At 45.5% G+C, this 25,312-nt stretch overlaps 1 protein-coding gene across 2 annotated transcripts in view; it reads right to left on the bottom strand.

Annotated features, from left to right (window-relative positions):
* Nucleotides 1-25,312, bottom strand: part of AOAH (acyloxyacyl hydrolase) — a 145,806-nt gene that overhangs the window by 47,378 nt on the left and 73,116 nt on the right. For both annotated transcript variants that reach the window (XR_005065736.1, XM_037041139.1), the window contains exons 12-13: nucleotides 22,745-22,836; nucleotides 8,884-8,966 (exon numbers count right to left, since the gene is read on the bottom strand). Coding sequence is in view for 1 of the 2 variants with exons in the window: in XM_037041139.1 (XP_036897034.1) it covers nucleotides 8,884-8,966; nucleotides 22,745-22,836 (175 nt within the window). In the remaining variant the exon portion in view is untranslated. The remainder of the gene's footprint in view (nucleotides 1-8,883; nucleotides 8,967-22,744; nucleotides 22,837-25,312) is intronic.

Raw genomic sequence — 25,312 nt, 5'->3', positions numbered from 1 at the left:
AGGACGTGCCTACGTTTCTTTACCCAAATTTCTGTATCATAATATGAGCATCGTGTTTTCTTTGCTTCAAAGCTATTGCTCCTTCCAGGATTTCCACTTCCTCTTAGAAAGTTTCATGTTCTGAGGTTATGTCATTAGTTTGTGTAATTCCTACTCACTTTCTCTTCTTTCCCCCCTTCCCGCCGCTCTGCTGTCCTTCTGCCAGACCCGCTGACAACTCTTTCTCACACCCTCCCAGTCTCTATCGTCTTTCTCTTCTTGTGTATAGACTTTTCAGCTGCCAGTTTTGCTGCTCCCACCACAGAAAATCCATTCAGCAGAAGCTGTTGGCCTGAGAAGTCGGAAGCAAGAAAGGTAGCCCCCAGGCTGTGGGAGGCGGTAAACCAAGGCGAGCCTTTGGGGAACTGGCACTACCCTTCAGAGGGTCACACTCTGGTTGTTATGCTTACAGTTCGGAGACATGGAAAAGGTTTGACTATGAAACAGAGCACTTCATTTACTTGTCAAGGTGGTCCCAAGGAGAATTACCTGCTCCTAATCAAAGTAAGAAGAGGGTCTTTAGGGTCATCAGCATCTGAATTCTGGCTCATTCTGTGCCTTTTAAATGTGGCATAGTGTGCGTTTCAAGAAGAGAAGAGGGTTTCCTGTAGCCTCAGTGTTGCCTGTCCTTCCATAACTAAATTTCAGCTTACAGCCCCACTGTGGGACAGAGCGGCCCACGGCACCACGTGCTCCATGGTCTGTGCACTCGGCTCAGCTGCAAAGACCCGTTTAGTGATCTTCTAAGTGAGCCCGTACCTTCCACACCTCATCCAAAGCAGGTGTTCAGTCTCAGACTCTCCACAGAAAGACACGGGGTATATTTATATGTAAGTGTAATAAGTCTTTGTAAATTAAGCAGTTCATTAGTTTGGTAACATTTGTTAAGTACTTACTATGTGCCAGGCATGGTACTAGATGCTTGGGGACACATCAGTGGAAGACAGATGCGGTCCTTGTTCTTAGGAAGCTTATAGTTACTAGACAAGTAATGAACATGAAGTGTCAGGGATTCAGAGGAGTCCTCAGGAAGTGGTGTTCAGCTGAGCACTGAGGGAAGAGTTGGCGTTCCCTTTCTTGAAGCCCCAGGGTTAGAACTCATTCATTGATTCCCGGTCAAATGCCTGATGCTTTTTATACATGCCTCAGAAACAAAGCTCTAGTTCAATGCCATCTCTGTTAGAATCATCTGGCCAGGACAAGGGCAGATCCAGGTTTTGAGAGGTAAAGCTTTGGTGATTTGGGATCCTCTTTAAGGAAAAGAATATCACACACAGAAGTGACACCTGACCCAAAGGACAGCCAGAGTGAAAAGAGGCAAGGTCTTAGCCAGTTGTGGTTAGATACCCTGGGCATTTTGGGCCTGATAAGGCTCTGAGTCTTGCATGTTTGTCTTGGTAGGTGATAAACCTGGTTAGGTGCCGGTGGCAAGTTCTAACCTGCCTCTGTGAGGTCATTATTTCAACGTCAGGCCCGTTTTTGAAGGCTCTGTCATATTATTTGGATTTGTCTCATGTCTGTGCTACTGAGTGGCCAGTCTGGGGCCTGGGCTGTGTCTGTGTCTATGTTCAGTTCTCTAAGTCTCTGGTTTGCTATCCAGGCTCAGGAGAGAAGCCCAGAGGTTTATAACCAACTCTACAGGACTGCCTCCCTAAACCCCTCCGTAATCTCCTAGGTGCTTTCTGGTCCCCTATGCCTCCCTCCTTGGTCCTAAAGCCCCAGCTTTCATTCTCTCTCTCTGCTGGGCACTTCCCACAAATTCACTCTTGGTAGGGCCGAGCCACGGGAGGGGAAAACCAGCAATAGGGTTCGCTTGCTGCACCCTCTTGAGACCACGGCTCTTCCCATTGGAGAGGTCCCCCACACCCTCAGAATTTTAGGCCCCTGCAAGTCCCCACTGGTGTCACTGTCATTGCCAGGAGACCACTTTCCTGCCTCAGGAGTGGGAACTGGGGTTCTTCTGACACGAGTGGTTTCTTCTGACACGATGTCTTTGTGCCACTGTCCACATCTTGAGTCTCGGTCGGGAGACAGTGGAGGACAATGCAATGCCAACCTCACTCCTGATTCTGGATTTCTTCTTCAACGCACCTGCTACTATTTACTTGCCAAGGTCTTGCAATACCTGCTCTTTATGTTCCATCCAGGCTTTATGGGTGTGGCCCAGACAGGGTCAAGGGTGCAGACTCCACTGTACCGAGAACCAAAAGCCTGAGTGCATTAGAGAGCGTATAAAACATTCGTGCAAAGTATGGTGTCATGCATTGACCTAAAATACACCTAATAATGTTACTTAACTGTAATTGGATTTAAAGTAATGCAGACTTGGCTTATCTTTTTGAACTTTATGAAGCACTTTGAAGAGCATGATTTGTAGAATCCATTTAAAAAATCCACCATGAGAAATTTACATGCCCTCTTTTCTCTAAAAATGTTTGCTTGCCATAAGCAGAAACATTCAGACTAATGTACTGACCTCGAGCTCAAAATAATGGGCACATACTGATTACTTGTTGTGGCACTTTCTAATGATGTTTCTGCTGCTGTAAATGCTTTCAGATTCATGAGTGTGGTTCTGAATTTCTGTGACAAACCTGATAAATGATTCTCCTGAACATATGTTTCAAAAAGAACGTAATAGCTTCCTAGTGTGTCACCCCCTGTACTTCCTACTCTCAAAACTTGATGTAGCTTCACAAGTGTCCTCCAGCCCTGCTGAAGGTTCCCTCTTGTCTTCCCCAAAGATTATTTTGTCCTTGGATCCTCTCTGCGCTGAGTCACCATCTCCCTGTGCTTTCTGAATTTCTATATTTTTTTCTGTGGCTCTCTGCTCAAAGGTACCTTCTCTGTGACATTTTCCTCCCCTTTTCCGGCATAAGTAAATGCCTCTCACTTCCAGAGGCCTCAACCTATCTCTATTTTAGTGTCATTTTATAGGAACCATAAATGTTTCCTCATTTCTCTCTCTTTTCCATTTAGTTACGATGTCATGAAGACAGGGGCTTTGTCTTGTTCATCTTTCTCTTTCTAGCACACATGGCGATATTGGAGGGGAAACAGAGGGAGGGACCAAGGCAAAATCAAGTAGAAAATGTGAAGAAGAGAAGTAAAAAGAGAAGACTAGAGGCACAAGATGCACCCCAGCACGTGTTGGGGCCAACAAAAACCCAGCAAGTTCATTCAGGCTCCTTGCTGGACCAGGAACATCCAGAAAGGGTTGCATAAATCCTAAGAAATAGTTCTGCGTGGATTGGAATATCTCCATTGTTTAATGCTTCTTTAAAACTGAAATCCTTGAAAGTACTAAAAATAGGAATAATGATGCCCCCTAATTAATGTGGGGGAGATCCATTCTTCTATGGGAAATGTGTCAAATTGAAATGGTTCTTTTTCAAAAGTTTCTAATAGAATTAAACATTGCATCTTAGAAATATATTTGGTCCTTAGAAGAAACAGTGAGTTTTGGAGTGCACAGGCACTGAGTGTATTGGTGAGCACTTGTCTTTGAGATCAAGCAGCTCAAACACCGTTTCATACACTGGGCTGAATTTTGCTAGCTCCTCGGGATCTGTCAGATTCTCTCTCATTCTCCAGATGGTTTAACCAAAGCCCAAAGAAGGAAGCCAGCAAGATGAGTTTTTTGGGGGGGGGCTGGAGGGTGTGTGTAGAAGTAAAGAGGTTCAAGGTCAAATCTGGTTGGCAACAAGGGGAAGAGTGGTGGGTTGGGTAGGCAAGGCTGCAAGCATGTGCACTTCTGCAAAGCACTGAAACTCTCCATTTTCCACATCTGTGTACTTCTGGTTAGCCCCTCCTCCCCACTCTCCCAGGAAGTGGGTGAGTGTACAACTGTGCAGAAAGGGGCAACTTCTTGGGGTGTGGATGAGAGATGGAGCCCCAGAAAGACCATGCCCTTCCACACTTTCGACTTGCTGAAGACAGAAGAACCCCAAACAGGTGTGTTTGCACCAAGGTTTGGCTCAACTTATAAACACAAAATGAGGAAAGGCTGCCTGTGAGCAAGAGAGACGTTCTGTCACAAGCTGCAAGGTCCTGTTTGGGGATCATGGTGACCCCAGGTGCAGCCATGCGACAATCAGAACATCCCTCCACCCCCACCCCGCCCCCCTGGCCCAGACAAGGCATTTGGGGCCTGGGAGTTGCTTGTTGTTCTAGAGCACACCAGTCTTGTTTATTTTGAAAGAAAATGCCTTCTGAATTTTTATTGCCTTCTAAATACATATCGGAAACCACTGTAACATTTGCTTTTCTCCTACCCTTTATTTTAAATGAAGTGTTATATTGCTAACAATGGTTTTTGCCTAACACAGAGATACCCAGATTGGCAAAGGATGATTGTGTGTCGTTTTCTTCTCATCAAAGGTTAAATGTAACTCCTGAGAGTGATTGAGGTTAAAAACAAGAGAGTGTGTCAGGTTGAGAAGCCCCTATGACGTGCGGCAGACGCTGAGCTCGGTGCTGGGAACACAAATCTGGTTCCCACATGGCTCAGCCTCAGACCCGGAGCCACACCTACAACAGATAGCTCAGCTGTCAGCCAAGGAAAGTGCAACAGGAGAGGCAGGGGTGGCGGGCTGGGGTGACAGGCCGTTGGCTCCACTGGGTGTGTGAGTGCAGGGGGTGGGTGGGGTCAGGCAAGGACAGTGAGGGCTGGAAGAAGCTAATATTCACTGAGTCCTCCCTGCGCCCACAGCCCCGAGGCCCAGCGCTGAGGTTTCCAAGAGCAGAACAGGCAGCAGGGGTACGGGGTGGTTGTGGGGTCTGTGCTTGCCAGGCCTGAATCCTGTCCTTGACTTCTTCCTGCAGCCTCACAAGGGGGGATGCCCAGGAGTCTGCTCTGCGGGCTATCCCAGTCACCCACTTCCTAGCGGCCTTGCTGACTTCTCCTCCACCCCTTGGCCCAGCTCCCCTTTGTCAGCCTCAACCAGTGTCTGTCACTGTCCACTCCTCTCCCGAGACCATTTTTTTGTCCCGGAGGGAGCCCCCTTCTTTCTGCTATACTCTCTAGGCAGGCAGCCTCTTGCCTCTCCCTGTTACCTGCCCACCTGCCGCTGTACCCAGGGCCTTGGAGACCCAGCCCTGGACACCCCTCTTTCTGCCCTCCAACTCCAGAAGCTGCAGTTCTTCCTATCACAGACATGTGTCTTTTACATTTATTTTTTCAAGTCTACTTAAAAAAACCCATTTACCTTAAAAAAGTGACTGATTTTAAAAAATGCTGAGTAAGTAGGAAGACAGGTGGACATGGAATGAGCAATGAAGACAGACCCTTGGGCAGTGCCGAGTGGCTCCCCCTTCCACCTCATGACAGGCCCGTGAGGTTCAGGGATGAACTGTCATTACCCCCCACTGGGAAAAGGGGCCCATTGGACTTGGTGGTGAATTCCATAATGTCATGTGATGTAGTTTAAGGAACTGGCTTTGTTAGGAAAGGGCAAACCAGCAAGGCTGGGTTTCCCTGCTGGTTTGCCACCTGAACCCCATCACCCCACTGAACTGGGGACAGCCACTCGCCCATCAGACAGAATGAGGATGTCCCCTGGGAGCTGGCTTATTGCCTAGGCAACCCAAATGAGATTCCCAGGGCACCTCTGGTGACTGAGCTCATTGAACCATGATCCCCGGTTATAGATGCAGAAACAGGCCTGAGAAATTGAACAATTTGTCCAAGTCACACACACCAGTCCCAGCGCCTGCACTCAGATCCAGTCTGCTGTTTATACTTCAGGGGAAGGAGAAGGTTTTGTGCATTGACAGGGGGCGAAGAAAGACCTCTGGTCTCTTGATTCTGGGCCTCACCGGGCTGTTCTGTGAGGAGCTGACTTTGCCTATTCCCCCTGAACCACGCTGGCCGCTGCCTACCCGGCCGCTTTGCTGTGTTGGAAGCTGTCGGAAGCTGTCGGAAGCCCTTCCCTGCCGCCTGTGAAGACAGAACAGGAGCCTCGCTGGGCCTGAGGCCCATGCCAGGGAATTGGTACCCAAATTAAAGGTCACCTTGACATTTACATATTGAAATGCTTTATAATCACTGGCAATGGTTCGTGGTAGAGATATCTATAGACATATCCAAGATCTCGTGCCTAAACATCAAAGCAAAAATAAGAGCTGTTTCTTTATTCTGACTATACCCTTTTAAAGAAATGCTTTAATATTGCATTCAACTCTTTCTTCCCTTTCTCCTCTTTTTGGCTGGTTCTGAAAAATAAGTATAGCCATAAATATGCAGGATCTAGAAGGCTGATGTTTCCTATGGCTAATAAAAACCTTGGAGAGTAATCGAAATTGCTTGGTACGGGGACTTGGGTTACAGGCTGTGTGAAATCAAAAGAAAATAGTGAGGAAAAGCCACAACACCAGGAAGAGCGGCTGGAGAATCAAACCAGATCATTAAATAATGAATAACTAGGAGAAACTTAAGAAAGACGTCCTCTTAGAATTACGTCCGTACAAAAATAGTCCAGTGTCACCTCAGAGGAGTTGTGCCAGACACTGTCCGCCTGCCCTGCACATCAAAGGACCTCAGATTCAGAAAGGACACGGTCTCCCCTGACCCCTGGCATCTGTTTGTCAGACAGGAGTCTGGCGGGAGCCCCAGGTTTCAGTCCCGCTTTGACACACATGGGTTTTCATGAATGGGCGCTCCAGCCATCTCCTCCCCCCTTTCATCTCTGCCCTCCGAATATAAAGGATAGCTGTGACAAGGGAAGGCCATAGAAGGCCCGCTACCAGTTGTACCGAGGACTCTTTGTGCTACCTTGGCTGGTCGTTTGGACTGAACAAAAGGTCATCAGATTCATTGTGGGTGGAAAACGACGTCTCGTGGACATGTCTGGGTCTGGTGTCAGCGGCACGCAGAACCTGCATTTCTGGCAGGAACCTCTTGCTCATTTTCTGCCAGGACCTCATACCCTCAGCTCTGGGACTGTGGGAAGGCCTTGTTCTGTCCCTAGACTCAGCTTCTTTCCAGGGACTTTTAAAAGGTTATTTCTACATAAAAAGAAAATCCCTGGGAAAAAGAAAAGTTAAAAAACACAATCACCCATGATTTATCAGATCTAATGATTTTGGGTGTATCTTCTACCCACCTTATGTGCCACTGTTTTTTATTTTTAAAAATGTAGTAGAAATTAAATACACTATCCATTTTTATATCCTGGTTGTGGCAGTGTTTGGCCTTTGTAAGCAAAAATATATGGAATTTTAACTGTCATTTTGTAGAGCTGCATAATATTCCACACAGTTGCTTTTGTTCCCTGGTTTTTACAGTCTACCTAGACAGGGAGCTTCTGACAGCTTTGGGACTGTTTAACTCCCTCAGTAAAGAAAAAGAGGAAATGCAACGAGGGGTGGGTAGTCACTCTGTCTGTGATGAGTCACAGACAGTTTCAGTGATGCCTTTTCAATGGACTGGCGGTTGCTTGTGTTCACGTGCAGAGAGGTGTGGCCAATCTCTTTCTGTAGACCGTCTCCAGCCATGGACCAGTGACCGAGTTGTCTTTGCTGGCGTCTGAGTGGAGGGAGGCAGGGTGGATGCAAAGTCCAACTCTTACAACTTCCTGTCTGCATTTTGGGTCTTTCCAAGCCTCTTTTCTCAATGGCAACAGTGCGGAGATCATTAGAACTCCTCAATTCAGAGAAGTACATTTTAACCAATTTAATATTGGGTTGAGCACTGCAATCAATGTGTACATTTTCATTTTTTTCTCCCTCGACACTCCCCAGAGCTACTACAATCAGTGGTTTCTTTGAACTGGAGAAGTATAATAATACTTGCCTTACTGCTTGCTGAAAGGATCACCTGAAATATTACACCTAAAGTGTTCTTAGCACTTGGTAAGGGAGAAATATATGTCAACTATTATTAGTAAAAATATCATGTGGTTCTTAGAATAGAACATTTATTCTGGGTAGGGTATAATGAGGAATTACTTGTAGGTCATGTCTTTAGTGGAAAGCTGTACTGTTAGGAAAATTCCTTGACACTGTTGTTAATTAGAGAAGGCACAGGGTTGTCAAATAGGTTTCCCCTCCTGCGCCAAGTCCGATCGGTGGATGAGGATCGGCAGACGCGCTGCGTTGTGAGAACTGCTGAGGTGGAATCTGGGGTCAAGGTTGATTAGCGGTACTTTCCCCAGGCACCAGGGGTCTGCCACTTCTGCATTATGGTGTCACAAGACATCACCTGGCACTAGCTCGTGAGGCACTAGCCAGGCCCTGGTTTATCAATGAGGAGTTTTACCACACCTTGTGGCAATGGGTCGCATCTGGATCCAAGGTGAGAGGTGAGACCACATAGGTAAGAAATGAGCCCAGAAGACGCAGACATCCTGGGAACCACGGGAAGCTGCTGGAGACCTGCAAGTCTCTGCATCACTCTGAAAACACGTTCCTTTCCTTAATGGCTGTGGGGATGTCAGCCACGCACACTAAGCTATTTTTCTTAAAACTCCCACCCCAGTTGAAATGTGGGAGACTTGTCACCAGAGGGGATGGCAGAGTCTTTGCAATGACCTTGATTTTGCTTAGTCCTTGTTCCGCTAATGCTCACTGAGGTCTTGCCTCCTGAACCTTGAATGCCATGCACTTTGACTTTTCTAGAACTTTGCTGGAAGACTATGCCCCTTCATCTATGTTTTGGCTGCATCCTGTTCTTGTTCTCCTTTGCTGTGGGGAAAAGGCTCTGAACTCAGAGCCTCTGTATCAAGAAGGGAGACTTCATTTTATCCCATGGTCCTTGGTATCTAGTCCTCAGTTTTTGTGGTACTTAGAACATAAAGTCAGTCATTCAGGGCACATCGGCGAAGGCTTAAGTGGAAGGCTACATACCGTTTTTTGAAAGATTCTGGTAGTCTCTGTGATTGCAGCGGTTTCTTTTCCATAAATGAAGGTAAAGAGAGTTTTCTTTAATTCTGAAACAAATATATATATATATGCATATACTTAATGTTGGGACATTCACATGATGAAGTTCAAACAAACATTTTTTATCATGACTTTTATAAATGTGGTGAAGATGAACTTGGACAATCAAATCTCTGCAGACTCATTTTCTCTGTACTGTCACTGCATGAGTTGTTACAAGAAGCAGTCCTGTGAAATGGTTGCATGGATGTGGTACCGCAAAGTCAACCGTTTCCTCCCTCCCTCCCTTCCCCTTCCCTCATTTCTCTCCTCCCTCCCTCCTTCTTTCCCTCCCTTCCTTTTAATCCTCAACTGAGGACCAGCTTACTTATTTTAGAGAGAGGAGAAGGAAGGGAGAGAAACAGAGAAAGATAAACATTGATCTGTTGCCTCTTGTATGTGCCCCAACTGGAGACTGAACCCATGACCCAGGCATGTGCCCTGACTGGGAATCGAACCTGTGACCTTTTGGTTTGCTGAATGACTCTCCAACCAACTGAGCCACACTGGCCAGGCACAAACATTTTCTTTTTATGCAGACCTCCAGAGTCATCCCTTTATAATCTTTTTAACAAAAGCTGCTCTAAGTCTCTTGAACAGTGGGTTATTTTCCCCACTTTTGTATTTTGAACATGACCATGTTCCCTTTCTTCTCTAAGTTGCTGTGAAGCTATGCATACACTCTTGTCCTTCAGATCCATGTTTCCCCTTTGTCCATTTTAATAGAAGTTTTAGTATGACATATGTCTACCCAGAGTGATGATTGCTTTCTCAGCTTCCCTTGCAGCTAGGAGTGGCCTCCTCACTAAGTCCTGGGCAATGTGGTGGAAGTGGAATTACTCAGTAGCAGTTTCTGAGAATGTCTCTCATGACACAATTGGCAGATTCCTTTGCTCTTTTTCTGTCCTGTTTATCCACTCTTCTGTCCAGAAAAGAAATGCTGCTATTTTAGACTGTAGGGATAAGATCTACACTGGAAAGGCAGGGGGTGAGGTGGACAGACTCTAGACCCCCAAGGACCAGTGGACTTCAACTTCCATACCATACCTGGATTTCACATCTCTGAACTTTTACTTTTGAAGGAAATAAACTCATGTGTTATCTTATTTAAATCACCCATATGTTGAGTCTCTCTGTTACTTATAGCCAAATCAAATACTAAGGGACACAGAGTTTAGAGACAAATTTGTGACCAGTATCAAGCTACAGTTACACATATTTTAAGTCATTTTCTTGGCTCCTTTTTGTTCCATCTTTGATTTTGCTATCTTCTTTTGCCAAGCTTTAATTTAACTTAAATGCAATTTAATGTTACGTTCTCTATAATTTTATAGGCTTCCTAAAATCCTTTTTGAAACAAGACTAGGTATAAACTAGTGAGTAATAACTAAACTCCAAAGTATTTTATCACTCATCAAATGTATTGTATCTTTTTCATTATAATAAGTTCATATCTCATAACCTTACATAAATCACCATTGAATCCTCAGTGTTATGTAAGTCTCACCCGTATTACAGTGTTTGCCAACTGTGTCTGTGCTTCAGAAAGGTAAGCACGTATCAGGTTTGGATGTCCAGGATGCAGTGGGAGTCAGAGAAAACTTATGACAACATTTCATAATAGAAGAGTAAGATGTCTGAGCAATATTTTAAGTATGGGATTTTGTGTTGCAGTAGAGTTTTGAGGTGAATAATTCATTTTATTTGGTGAAAATCAAAGCTACTCATGCATATAGTTCTAAAAAATTAAGTTCATTTTACTTGAGTAATGCTTATTGAGTCTAACTATGTTCTAGGCATGTTCTATGCACCTGGGTCACATTGGTAAATTAAAAAACCCCAAAGACCTCTGCCCCTGTGTTCTGGACATGCTAGCAAGGAAAGAAGGATATGGTGGGAGTGACATATGCCAGTTTTGGAAGTGATACATGCCAGTTTTGGCCTGGCTTTTTAAGATGCCTGTCAACTTTGATCTCTTAGAGCCCTGAGACCCCATGTAAGAAACCTGACTACCCCACTGAGAGATCATGGAAAAAGGCCGTACAATGGAAGCAACCAAGGTGTCCTTCTATAGGTGGATGGATAAACAAATCACGGTATATCTGTACAATGGACTATTATTCAGAATAAAGTGAAACAAGCCTTCAAACAATGAAAAGACATGGAGAAATCTTAGATGCATATTGGTAAGTGAAAAAAGCCAATCTGTAAAGGCTACATGCTCTATGCTTCCAACTCTGTGATATCATGGAAAAGGCAAAGCCATGGAGAAAGTAAAAGATCAGAGATTCCCAGGCAACTGGGGAGAGGGAGGAGTCAACAGGTGAAGCACAACAGGGTTTTTAGGGCAGTGTCCCTAACCTGTAAGATGTTGGAGTGCTGGGTATGTGTCATTATGCGTTTGTCAAAACCCACAGAATGTTCGACACAAAGAGGGACCCCAATGTAAACTGTGGACATTAGTTAAGAACAACGTGTCAATATTCGCTCTTCATTTATAACAAAGGCCCCATAGCGATGCACGGTGTTCATCACAGAGGAAATTGAGGAGGGGAAGGGGGAGCGTAAGCGAACTCTCTGTACTTTCTGCTCAGTTTTTCTGTAAGCCTACAACTGCTCAAAAGTTAAAGCTGTTTTACAAAAGTCCCTACTTGGGAAGGGAGATAAGCCCAGCCTTCTGGTTGCCCCTTCCCAGGCATCAGCAATGTGAGGGCAGCCGCCTGGGACCCCCAGTCCAGCCACCAGGTGAATACCACTGAGGGACGAGGGCTAGTGTCACGTGGAAAGGAGGGACTGGCCAGCCAAGCTCTGGCTGAATTCCTGGCCCCCCAAATAGGGAGATGTAATAAAAATGGTTGTTGTTATAAGCCACTAAAGTTGGAAGGACTTTGTTATGTGATACTAGATAACCAGAACAGAGGGTTATAGAACTCTAGGTAAAGATGATTTTCCCTCAGAAGTTGGAAGGAATCCATCCCTTGGGTCCTGGCCTCCCTGTGTTGCTCTCTGAACCGTTCTGTCCTGCGGTTCTTTGAGAGTCTGCAGCAGCATCTCATTCCGGGTGTTCTGAAATGTCACCATGACAGGCTTGGTGCGGCTCTACTTTCATTCATGGTGTTGGGCATTTGATGGACGCTTTTAGGCTAAAATTCATGTCGCTAAGTTCTGAGAGATGTTCTTCAATGATTCCATTGCCCTTTTCTTCCTTCCTGCCTTTCTTTTTCCTTAGAACTCCTTTTATTTGGATATTGAGTCACCTAGACCGGTCTCTAATTTTCCTGTTTTTTCTGTCCTATTTTCCACAAGTTTGTCGTTTGCTCTATTTTCTGGATGATATTCTCAACTTTATCTTTCAACCTTTCCATGCAAGTCATCTTATGCCTCTGGTATAATTTCCAAGTCGTCCTTTTTTCTTTGAATATTTCTTTAATTTCAGCATCATGCTCATGCTACATCAATGAAATATCTTCTCCTATCTTTTTGAAGCTATCAGTGTTATCTGTTTTTATAAGTAGGATATTAACTAGAGTTTAAAAAAAACTCCCCCTTAGTAAACAAAACTATAGTCTATTTTTTAAAGTTGTTTTTTTCTCTTTGTTTTTATTTTGTCTTTCACATTCAGATATGTTCCCCTCAGATATCTATGATTCTGAGCTGTTTGTTGGCTTATATTGAAAAATGGAAATGGATTGAAAACACGAAAGTTGATTGGAAAGTGAGCCCCTGGGTGTGGCATGCTACTCCAGTTCTCACTGTTGGCCGGCTGGGTCTTCTTCAGAGAACTCCTGCTGTCTGGGTCTTTGGGGGGCTCTCCTCTTGGGAGGCACAGGTTCCCCAGGCAAAGATCTTCCAGCCTCCAGCCAGGTTACCCACACTCTGGGCTGGGAGTGGGTGGTCCTGGAGGTAGGCATGAATGTGTTTTAGCAGGGTGCTCCCCCGCCCGTAGGTCTGGAGTCTTCCAGCCCAGCAGCCCTTCCTCTCAGCCTCTGCCTTCCTCCAGAGCAGTGGGGCTGCCCATGGAGCAGCGTTGGGGGGAGTTCTGAGGATCTCACTGCCTCTTCCGCCACCTGCCACCCAGTCCTTCTGTGCTGAGCCTCCCCTCCTTTTCGGGGCAACTCCCAAGGCTCTGGGAATCCTGCTGTGTAAACCTGGTGGCCTCTTGGCTTTCCCTCCCACCAACTTCGGATGCACTGTTCCTGAGTCCATGAAGGCAGTTACCACGGGTCCTTCCGCTTTCTGGCTTGCAACATTTTAAGCCCTTCCTGCTCTCTTGATCCTTGTGGGCAAAGTCATTTACTGTCATCTTAATGGGGTTTCTCAAGGGAGAGGAATAAATGCTTTCTCAGTCTGCTGTCTTACCCAGAAGCCTGAACTGAATGCTTTGTATCCTACATTGTTGATGCCCACTGCCTTGACTATTTTATTCTATTTTGAAAAAAAAAAGATGGGAAATGGATATTAGATCTGAGTTCAATACCAAAATAATTTCACGGTCAGTAGCAAGGGGTTATTTTCCTTTGGGAAAGTAATTGTTTCCAACATTTAGCCTTATGTTATTTTTGATACTTCCAAAAAACAAAATTTATGTGCTGAAATATTGTGTTGCTCATGACCTGCTCATGGCAAGTAGCTAGTGTGGATCTTAATATTATGGACACAGAGAGTTGCGCCTTTCATTACAGAAATAGAGATACCTTCATCATAGACAAATAGTTTCGTGGACATTTTTGACCAGAAAGAGCACCTATACTTTTGAGATTAAGTTTTTCTATGGGCAGTAGATAGTATTTCACATAATTGAAGACACGCTTTTCTTTCATCCCCACCTCAAATCTCTCCTATAAATTCTAGTGATTGAATTTGTCTGGGCGTACTCAGAAATCCTGAGAAGACAGAGCGATCAATACAATGAGAAGCCGATAAGACAATAGTCTGAGATGCCTACACGAGGAGATTGCTTAATACAGACTTATCTGTCTGTAGGGTCAGCTGCACTTGAATTACTGGGATAAACTGAGGACACTGTGCACAGTAGGGTTAACTGGGATGACTGTTCTGGGTTTGAATCCCTTTGCTCTCGCTCTCCTGTCCTTAGTTAGACTCGGGGTTCCCAGTGTGAGTGTTTTGTGTCTCCCCTTTTCCTCGGTGGTGCATGAAAACACAGTCCCATAGGCTAACAGATGAGCTGATGGCTTTCGCCTTGTCATCCGAGGGGTGCTGAAGAGGGGTATTGAAAGTTCTTGTTCTAACCCCCGACCCCGCAACAGTGCCCAAGGTGCTGGTGATGTCAGCAGTGGGAGTGGAATTGCAAGTACATCAGGTGAAATCTCTGGTTTCATCAGCTCCATCTACTGGGGGGCCCAGGAAGTACAGCATTCCACATGAGGACCCGCGGCTCTCAGATTTTGCATTTTAACAACAAAATTCAACATAGGTAAACCTCAGACAGAATGGCTCCTAGTTGGTTTTCCCAACACAGGCCCAGGTAACACAAAACACCACTTTCTTTGAGAGACTCTTAATACCCTCCCCACCACCCCTGTATTTCACTATGACCGGAAGAAAAACAAAGGACAAAACCAAGAAGGAGCCTCAAGATTAATGCAGACAGATTGAAGGGGTTGACTTAGAACTGAAAAAGTGATCTCCCCCCATGTTGACTTGAAGAAGAACCCACTTGGAGAGAGGCAGCCAAGCAGCTTCTTAGAAGGCTTAGCATGTTGGAGGTTTGGGGATGAACCGAGCATGATGTTTTTCAAGCAATAGGGATACATCGCATCCTAGTAAATTTCCTGAGGCTATTGCTGACTCTCTCTAAGGCACACCTAGTTTGGGTATACATTCTGGGGTCCCATGACATTGAATCTTAGGGAATCCATCAGAAAACCAACTGGGGCTCGGAAGGCTAGCAGCAGGGCCAGTGAGAGACAGGTGGTAATATCTGCTGTGAAGGGTTCGGGCAGGTTAGGATAAAATCGGATAACTTAGAGATTAGACAGGCTTTCTCCAGGGACCTCTACTAGAAAGTTTTAAGAGAAGGGTAGATAGTTTCCTTTCTGGTGAGGATGGAGGTCAGGCCAGCATGGGGCCAAGGAAATGCGTTCAAGAACTTCAAAAATTCCCTCTAGTCCATTGCTACTGGCCACATCCCAGAGCCCTGTGTAACCTCTAATTCACTGTGTTGCCGACCAGCCTGGATTTCACCTCAGAGAGAGAAAAACATGCAGAATATGGTTTGTTGTGCATTCAGAGAGATTGCAGTGAGCTAATTATGTAGGGGTGTGTGCAGGGGTGAGGACAGCTGCAGAGCAGTCCAGGGAGCTCAGACATGAGAAGATTAGCAAGATGGCAAGATAGATTTTGAGTCTGCGGCAGCACAATAGTGCAAGGACACAGACTTCCTAGGCATTGTGTTCAATAATTCATGAGCTGCTATGCTCAGACTAGGCTTCTCACCTGTTAAGCTCACCCCCCCACTAAGATCCCTTCCTCCGCCCTTCTCTGAGCTTGGAGCTGTTCTAACTCCCTCCAGGCAGGCTTTTTTTCAGCTTCTGGTTGGATTCTAGACCTCTGTATCCAGGGTGTGCATTAAACCGTCATGAAAACAGAGACTTGAGGCTGTGGATGCCGATAAATCCAGAAGCTTATTTGTGACATAGATAATTGTGTTCATAATCTGAACTGCATTTTTCAAAGGGTGCTCTGAAATGCTGGTTTCTCGAGATGCATCTTTATCATAAAACACACACACAGAGATTCTACAAGTTCTGTGGTCCAATTAGTTTAGGAAATATTTCATATTATACTTTGGGGCTATACAAAGGGTTTTGGCTTATTAAAGGCTCTGATAAAACTTACACTGAACAAATTTGTTTTCCTTTACTGAAATGAGTACTTCAGAGATTTGTTTGATTGAAGAATCTCTTTTAAAATGTGTTTAATACCCTTTAACCTCCTGTGGGACTAGCGTTTGGCTGAGTTAGCTCTGTGATCTGTCTTTGAGCACTGGGGTTTGAGATGGCCTAAAATCTCAGGTTCCATTGGTTATAAGAATTCCTCTAGGGAAATTTGGAGGCTTTTTATTTCCTTTGATCAATTTAGATTGCAAAATTGTGTCATTCTGGACAAAAATTCACATTGAGGCTCGATTTGCCTATTGTTGGCTAAATTCATTTGCTAACAGATTTCTCCTTTGTTTTATTCTTTCTACCTGGCTACTGGATTAATAATTTTACTTTAAATTTATTTAAAAATAAATAAATTTATTGAGCCTCACTGATTGTGAGGCTATTTTACCATTTTAATGAGTTTTTCTAATTTCCTGTAGAACTTTTATGACCGGACACCCTTGGAGGTCAAGGCCAAGGATGTAAGTTACACTGATTGATTTTTATACGCAGTGCATCCTGCCCTGGTGATTCAATTTGTGCTGTTTATACTCTTCTTCCCCTGTGCCCATAGTTGTCCCTGAACTGTTAACTCCTGCAAATCTGATCTGATTGAAGCAATCTGGGGGAGTGCAAGGAAAGGAGGTCTGTGGATTGCGAAGCATTCTACAGCCTCAAAGGGATGTCACCCAGAACTTCAGTGGTTCCTTCACTGAGCACCTATGATGGCGCTGCAGGACATGCCTGGGGCTAGGACTGCAGATCCGGGTCAGGCACTTGGGAGATTCAGAGTCTGGTGGGGGGCGGGGCAGGTGGGGTGGGCAGACCGTGAGCAAACACTTATGACGAGTGAGCTGACCCTGGCAGCGAAGGAGCACCCCTGTCATGTCCGCACAGGACAGGACCGTGTGGCCAGATGGGAGTTTGCGTGGAGAGGCTGCACAGGGGGACTGAGTGATGAGTAAGGAAGACAAGGAGGGGGGTAAAGTCCCGAGATGCCCAGACTCACTAGTAATCAGGAGGTTACAATTAGAAAAAACATAAAATATTGTTAGATTGGAGACTGAAGAAGGTGGATGATACCCAGTATTGGCAAGAGTTTGGGAAATAAGCATTCTCATACGCTGCTTGCGAGAAGACAAATTGGTGTAGCCATTTTGGAGGGGCTACAAAAAAAATTAAAACAGATATGTTCTGATCCAGCGATGTTTTTCTAAAGACATCCTCAGAAGGATCAGAAAGAGCACTGGGGACTGTTCGGCACAGCATTGAATGCCGAGGATTTGGAATTACATGGGCTGTCCACCAACAGGAGAGTGAAACCGCCGTGCTGCGAAATATCATGCAGGATAACACAAGAATGGAAAGTGCTTCAGGAAGAATTGTGAGGGCAAAGCATTGATTTGTAGTGTGTTTATGCACAGTATGATGTCATTTAGGGCAAAATTCCAGCAAAGCACTTATTTCTTTAGGTGCAAATATATGCACCTAGTCACGTGGGGAAGGATTGAACAAAATCACACTAAACTGGTAACAGAGTTTTCTTCTGGGAAAAGGGGTAACATTGGGGAGGATTTCGGCTTTTTCCTTTACGTACTTCAGTTTTGCCTGTGGCCCACACTTGGAGAATCACCGATGTGGACGTTTCTCCTCTTATCAGCCTCCTCCAACTCTTAAAGGCCAACTCTCTGGCTAATTATGTGTTTTGCAAAGTATAATTATAAGATGGCTAATCATCGACAATTATATCACATGTAATTTTTGAATAATGGGTTTAATAAGGTTATTAAGCTCATTAGTGTTTAGTAGTTACATGTCTTTTAAAAAACATGAAATTAGGTTAGCAACTCTTAGCTGCAAATCCCTTCTCCCCAATTTTCTGTGTTTAATTCCCCAAGTGACTTGGTTTGCAGTCATACGCTGCCTTCCAAAATTGTTCTCTCCTATAATGCCGATGGGTTTGGAGAGAAGAGCTAACCTTTAACTCTCAGATTCTAGGACACATCTCATCAGAGGCATGTGTTTAAAGGTCCTTGAACAGCAGCGCTTGCCACTTCTAACAATGGCTTTGTCTATTTCGTTCTAAGCATTTGCTATGTTTCTGGCCTAAAATAGCAAATTTAATCCAGGGTAGAGGGAGCAAAATGTACTCTAGACAATTCCATCTAGTTTACAGCCACTCATGTGGGCTCACTGGTTGCCCTCAACACTCTCCAGCTGGATGTGGTCACTTTGGTAATTGCTTTTGGCTGGTCTGGCTTTCCTCACTCCTTTTGGATAACATCAGCTGGCTTGCTTGCTTGCTTGCTTGCTTCCTTCCTTCCTTCTCTTTTTTCTTTCCTTTCTTTAATCTCTGAGTATTGCCCTGTTTTTTCTCCCAGCCCCCTCTGCCCCCAGCTTTATTCTCTCTGTCCTTTAGCCCCAGCCTGCAGAACTGCACTGACTGGGCCAACTCCTGGCCCCACTTTCAGAAAAAGGGGATTTGGCCAACAACAAATGCTCAGTTCGGTGTGGCTGGGGCCAGGCGGTTATTTTGTGAAGGATCCAGAGTCAGCTGGGGTTTGCTTGGAGGAAACAGTACACATAACAGGCAACACTGGAGCATCACTGTGCTGGCCACACCAAGCAGGGCTCACTAGGCATGAGCTCAATGTTTGTAGCACAGTGACTCTGGCCCTGAAGAAACATGGTTCCTAGAATGTCTCCAGCTCTGGCCCATAACATTAGCCATGTCTTGTCTCAAGGTACAGCTAGTTGAGGGTTGGGGAGAAGTACATTTCCTGGGGAGAAGCAAGATCTCTCCCCCGAACAGTTTTCTCCGATGCTTCTAAATCAAGCAGCATCACAAAGCAGGATGTGGACTTGAACGTTATATTGTCCTGTAACTGTTAAACTCGAACATTGGGGAGAACATTAAGAGATCCCCAGATGCAACTCAACTTCACCGTGTGAATGAGCTCTGGGGATGCTAAATGTCCTGACTAAGGCCACAGTACCTGTAAACGCAGTTTACCTCCTAACCGACCACACCAACTCATGGAGGGTGGTAGACACTGCTTTTAAACGATCCATCCTCCCTTCCTGCGGTTTGGATATGATTGTTTCTCATCCTTCTACTGGGCCTTAGCTTCTTTAACTTAAATAGGATTTTCCTGTTACATAATTGCCGAAGGTGATCTGAACATGAAATGCTATTTTTAATCTTAAAACTTCATTTTTTCTTTTCACTTATAATTTTGCTTCCTAATGTCAGGGTTCTACCCCCCAAGCTACTGGCCTCACATAAGTATGTATTTATTTATTTTGTCTTGGATGAACTCAATTACTTTCTGAATCACACTGGGAACAAACAAAGCAAAAACATGGTTTTAAGGGTTATTGCTTTTTGAATTTTCAGAAACCACAGAGTTGAGAGAGCAGACTTTGTTAAAGTGTCTAAGTGCATAAAAATGAGTAAAACAAAGAGGTTGCATTTATCTTTCAATGCATGCATGTAATGTCAAAGATGTGGCATGCATCTTATAAGCAGATATTCCATTTTGAGGAGTGATGGGTTATCGCAGAGGAAAGGAAGGCAACTATTTTCTCTACCAGACTTCACTTTTTTTCTTCTGAAGGTACATTTTCCAAAGAACATTGGTGATACCCAAAGCATGCAGCCGATTTCAGATAACAGCCCGCACTTTCTAGAAGTTTCACTGACTAGAGAAAGCCATAAGTTGTACTGTACATTAACCAACATTTGAACTCACAGGGACAAACACTTAAAGTGCCCGCGGAAGGGTCCCCACCTCTCACAAGGGCTGCTTCTAAGAAGGTCCATGCTGTTTCCTTTCCCATGATCCCACCAGAAGAGAACTTCCATCATACGCTAATCTCTGTTCAATACTTTTTTTACACAGTTTAGAACTCTTTGATCTTTTAAGGAGGAGATGGGCCTAGCATTGATTACCTACAGGTAAGGTTTGCATGAGGGCGTATGAGATAGTTGAACAGGAACCGCCACCCTGAAGGGCACACTGGCGGTGATTCATGGGAGTGTCGTGCTGCTATGTTTCTGCTTAGTGGGGGGTGGGCACTGCAACTCAGATGCCAGACATGTTTCTATCAGAAGGAGCTGAATATAGTCTTCCAGTGCAGCTGGGCGGCACAGGACACAGGCACAGTCCCTAGACGCAGGTGGCAAAAAGCACTTGGAGAGGGAGAACAGGATCCCTTGAAGCCCCACGAACACCCGGAGAGAAGGGCCCCTGCAGGCCCCTCTGAGTGGCCAGCTGTGCTGTGCACCTTCTTAGAAACACATCAGATCAGGACAGTCCTAGGGTCCACGTTGAGCAAGTGGCACAGGCAGGCTGGGAGTCGTTTGTGAAGAGTGACCCAGGTCCCAACACGGGAAGGCCTTGAGGTGGCACAGACTGGCTCAGGGCGGAGGGGATGTTCACAAAAGCCACCTAGATGGTCACATCCTTTGTGAGATGATGTCAGAACCTCTCTTCATAGAGAGGTTATGGAATTCTCTACAGAATTCTCTATGGAACAGAGAATATTCTCTGTTCTATAGAGAATTATAAACCCAACGTGTCTAAAGGCTGGCTACTTATCCTCTAAGGAAGATCCGTCTGCCTGCTGGGCTCCGATAGGATGGATGTGGGAGCTGGGACAGGACTAGAGGGCTGGCGGGACTTCACATCGTTAAGGGAGGGAGCCCCTGGTCTGAGAACAACACAGACGCAGGAAAGAAGAGGGAGTCTGGCTCTCCCTGCCGCCAGTGACAAAACTAGAATCAACTGAACAAAGGCTGCTGGGAGCGGGAGCTAAGCTCGAGCAGGGTTCGGAGGAAAGTTAAACTTAGACATGGGGCAACTGTTGCTCAGGGTGGGCTGCGGGGGAGGGGTGAGGAAACCAGCGCTCACTGCTGTAGCGGGGCCGGTGGATGGATTTCACTTGCGCTCTTCCTGCGACTCCAGAGAAGGGTTAAACTGCTTGGCAGTTAATTTTAAACACCTCCATGGCAACTTGTGAGACTTTAGGCAGATAGGGGTTGAACTTTGGAGGGTTCATATATAAATTTAAACACCATCGAAAATACAGTAAACTGTGATCACCTCTCATTCACCACTATGGTATGGTCATAAAAGCCATGATGGAGGAAAATTCCTGGGTCTTTTTATACATAGCTGGTTTGGGTGGAGTGCACTTAAATATTATTTTCTCAATCGGAATGTTGATGGGGGGACTAATTGGTCTCTCTCTTCCAGAAGGCTGCTTTGGCTGTGCTGTTTCTGGATGTGATGCTGGTGACCATGACAATGGAAGGTCAGTACACATGGGCTGATGATGGGACTCTGGGGGCCCCAGACCACTGGGAGCATGGACACCTTAGGAAGGGGTCACACATGATGGACGTCTGAACCAACGCATGCCACGTCCCCACCTGGAGAGGGCCTCTTGGGTACTCAGTCACTTATCTCCGCCCCATGTCCACCCTTTCAAACAAAGGGACGATGGCTACAGGGAGCTGCGTTCTGCAGCCGCAATGAAAACGCATCTAACAGGTGCGAGCTGTGGGCTGGGAGGCCCCTTGCTCCCCCAGTTACTGTCTCATCCAACGTGAGGCCAGGTTCCGTGACGACGCAGCCTGCTGCTTATGAATGTGCCGTCTCAGCCAAGTTTCTTAACGTGTCTGCTCCAGCCTCAGATTCCTCAGCTGTGAAAAGCAGGAAGTCATGCCACCAACCCCACGGAGGGAAGATGAGAAGGGAAACCCTCCACACGGCACTCAGTCAACCAGTCAAACGGGCACACAGTGGATGCCTCGCGAAGCTTGCTTCTCGCTGTCACCGCCATGGATACCGCTAGTGTTATCACGCGAATGACAAGCAGTAGCCTAATTTTTTATATGATTAGACTTGAAAACCTACACCCCGTCTTGAAAACACATCTCTGCGTGCCCTCTATTCACAGCTGATTTCTGCATAAATATAAATGCGGTTTCCTGGAGATTGGTTGTCTTTTCTAGTTTCCTCTCTCTCTCTCTCTCTCTTCTCGCCATGTTCTCCTTAATCCTCAGGGTCCGGGCCCCTCACCCAACACAACCAAGAGGAGGAGGCTGTTGGTCTTTCCGTGAGTGCTTTCTCCTGTGAACCCCGGGGCTCTGGGTTGGGAGTTGCCTTCTGGCGCATTTATCTTGTAGTAGCATTGTTGACACATTTATCTCAACTGTCTCACTTGGATGTCATTTGACTCTGGAGATGGGACAAGCCTTATTTAACTTTAAAACACTTATAGCATATGTGCCTGATTAAGTAGCAAGTATTTAACTATTTTAAAATAAATGAGTAAAGATGGCATTGGATAAATTATTCACGGTAGGCAAAGTCCTCTGTAAAATAAAAAATAGGGTGCTTACCTGAGGGATGGCTGTCCGCAGGCCCTGAGACCACACCCAGTCACACAGAGCAAATCCGTCTGTGTGCCCTCAGGGCCCCCAGGCATCGTCCCTCCTTCAGATCAAGAGCATTCATGCCAGGATGATTCCAGGGCCTTGAGACTTGCCTATTTGTTCTATAAATATTAATTTCTGAGAGTAACTAATCAAGTAAACTTCTTTGTCCCTTGAATCAGAAAAATTTAGTGATGTTTTGAGTATTTGCCATCAGAGGGCAACTCTAGAGCCCCCGTGGTGGGAAGACTCCCTGCCTCCCTGCACTGAGAAAATATAATTTGCCCTCCATATTCTACGTGGTGGCCTGTGTCAGGGATGAGTCCGTTGTATGTCACTCGTGTTCTAGAAGAAATTCCTAATAACTCACATCTCAGTGTCTTGGGAGCAAACCTCATCTTCTGCTCTATTTTTACATTGGTTTACTGAAGCGGTGAGGGTTTGGAAATAGACGTACCCACTGGTGGAGTTCCGAAATCCCGTGGCGCCAGAGAGCTGAGGCCAGTCAAGCTCGTCGGAAAGTGCTGCCGGTAAATTGAAGAAGGATTTCTAAAGAAAAAATAAAGTGGCGATGATCACAATGGTCACTCTTTTTCTACAGGTAGTAAGATTATTCATTGCCTAGGCATTGCTCTTTGTCTGTCTGTTACTCTCTCTTTCTTAATCTCTCTGTTTAAGGGACTTGGGCATCTAAAGCATATGCCTCTTAACTTAAACCATCGTCAGAAGATTCACAGAGACCAGGATCCCTGGTGAGCCGGCTCCCACACAGTGCCTGTGGAAGAGGCAGAGGGCGTGTCAGCCCATACTCATCCTCACTGTGAAGGGGTGTTTCAGGAGTCGAGCAAACTTTCTACTCTTTCACATTTGCTGAGATGTTTCTCCATATTTTTTGGACAGTCAAGAAACTGATTGCCTGAAAAGTAGTGCTACCCAAGCCCCTAGCAAAAATGCCTTCTTGAGTTCAAAACTCTGGCCTCAGTCAATAAGGGGTGCCTCCTGCACCCTTTGGGGGTGTCAGACACCTTTGAGAATCTAATTATGGTTCTTTTCCCCACAAGATGCACGTGTATGCAACGTGGCTTGGGAGTCCAAATGGCCTACAGGTGCCCTGAGCTCCTGCACAGGCTGCAGCCCCAGAACGCCAATGCAGGGTGCAGACGGAGTTAGGGTTCATTGAACCTCATTGCCATGGCACGCGCCACATCAGAGAAGACGATGCTTCCAGCTCAGTCCCCTTATTGTTTCTTTTATAAACACCCTCTGGGATGAACGCTCTTCTGCTCTAATTTCCACAAAAAGCTTATCTAGACTGCTGTTTTCAGAATAGGGTTGCCAGACTTAGCACAAAAATGACCTATTAAATTTGAGTGTCAAGAAACAAAATGTGTACACACAGAGAATACCACTCAGCCTTAAGAAAGAAGAAAATGCTGGCACATGCTGCAGCAATGGATAAAATCTGCATTGCGAATTGATGTTGAATTTGTATAATAAATGTATTCCTTGGTAGTCAGACAAAACAGCAAAGATGCATTTTCAATTATGCACTTTACAAAGTGATCCTCTCATATTCAACTTTAATTGAAAAATAAAATGGAAAAAAGATACATTTTCCATTAGTTAACGAGACAGAAGTGTGGCTCTTCCTTCCCTAACAGCCTCAAGACCCAGATTCTCTTTAGGAGACAGGGTGAGGACCCTCGTGGGAGAGGAAGCCCGCAGGAGGCAGGGCCACATGCCCTCTGGGGAAAAAATGCATAGAGCCCTGGCTGATGTGGCTCAGTGGATTGAGTGCTGGCCTAGAAACCAAAGGGTCACCAGTTTGATTCCCAGTCAGGGCACATGCCTGGGCTACTGGCCAGGTCCCCAGTGGGGGCCATGTGAGAGGCAACTACACATGGATGTTTCTCTCCCTCTCTTTCTCCCTCCCTTCCCCTCTCTCTAAAAATAAACAAGATCTTTGAAAAAGTGCATTCAGTGATATGGTTGCTTTGATGTGATTTGCCTTTAGATTTATTTTTAATTTTAAAACAACATTATAGAAGAACTTGAGGGGTTTTGAGGTTCATCTGAAGGGCGCGTGGGTTTTCAATACTGAAGACCCGGTGATTCCAGGGACTGGTACTTCATCGTCACCCCTTAGTGGGAGCCCCCCGCCACTTTCTGCTCAAAACTCCACCCTTACTGGGACTCAGCTCCTCTCTGTTTTGGTTTCTATTCCTCCTGCCACTATAATCAAACATTTTCTCTGTTTCTAAAAAATATTATTTTCCCCTAGGTTTTTCTCTTTATGTGTTTGCTGTAGGATTTGAGAATATTCAATTCTACTATAGACATCAAGAGAAACAAACAGAATGGATGAAACTCATAAGGTAGTTTAAGCCAAGAGAGTGAATAAGCAGGTAGGTGGCTTGTGAGATAGGAGGCAGAATTTATGACCTGTGTTACGTAAGTGAGCAACCTGTGAAACATGTTAAAAATTGAAAGAACAACACAACACTCCCTCACACCACTGTCCCACATTATTCTCAGTCTTGGATGCAATGCCGAGCCCGGATTTGGGAAAGTGGGTAGGGAACTGGGCTTCCACAGTAAAGAGTTAGACAAGAACTCTGTTGGCAGAGGGGGTGTGTCTGATACCCCCTGCGCCTGGAATAATAATGGGAGTGATGGTAGTTCTGACATGAGCCAGCAAAGCAGGGAAAAGATTTTACTCTAGGAATCAGGAGGTCGGATTTTTGTATCTGCTCTACCAATACCATGAAGCTCCTTGGTTTGGACATATTACATTAGAAGTGGGTTCCATTCTACATCCAGGCCCTGTTCTCAGTCCGGGGTGGGTGGTAAAACTCTGATCTCCCCAGAGGGGTGTGGGGGTAGGAGATGTTGAAGAAATTGTCAGCAACCTTAGGAAGTGGGGTCTCCATGTGCCCCACATTCTTCCAGCTCAGTGTCCCTGGGTCAACCTGAAGAAAAGGGTTTTAGCTACCCAGGAGAATCCTGGGTTCCTTGCTGCTCTCTG

This window comes from Sturnira hondurensis, unplaced genomic scaffold, assembly GCF_014824575.4.
Source record: "Sturnira hondurensis isolate 20B ecotype Veracruz unplaced genomic scaffold, ASM1482457v3 Scaffold0002840, whole genome shotgun sequence".
Taxonomy (NCBI): Eukaryota; Metazoa; Chordata; class Mammalia; order Chiroptera; family Phyllostomidae; genus Sturnira; species Sturnira hondurensis.
This window is presented reverse-complemented; position numbering and strand designations above follow the sequence as displayed.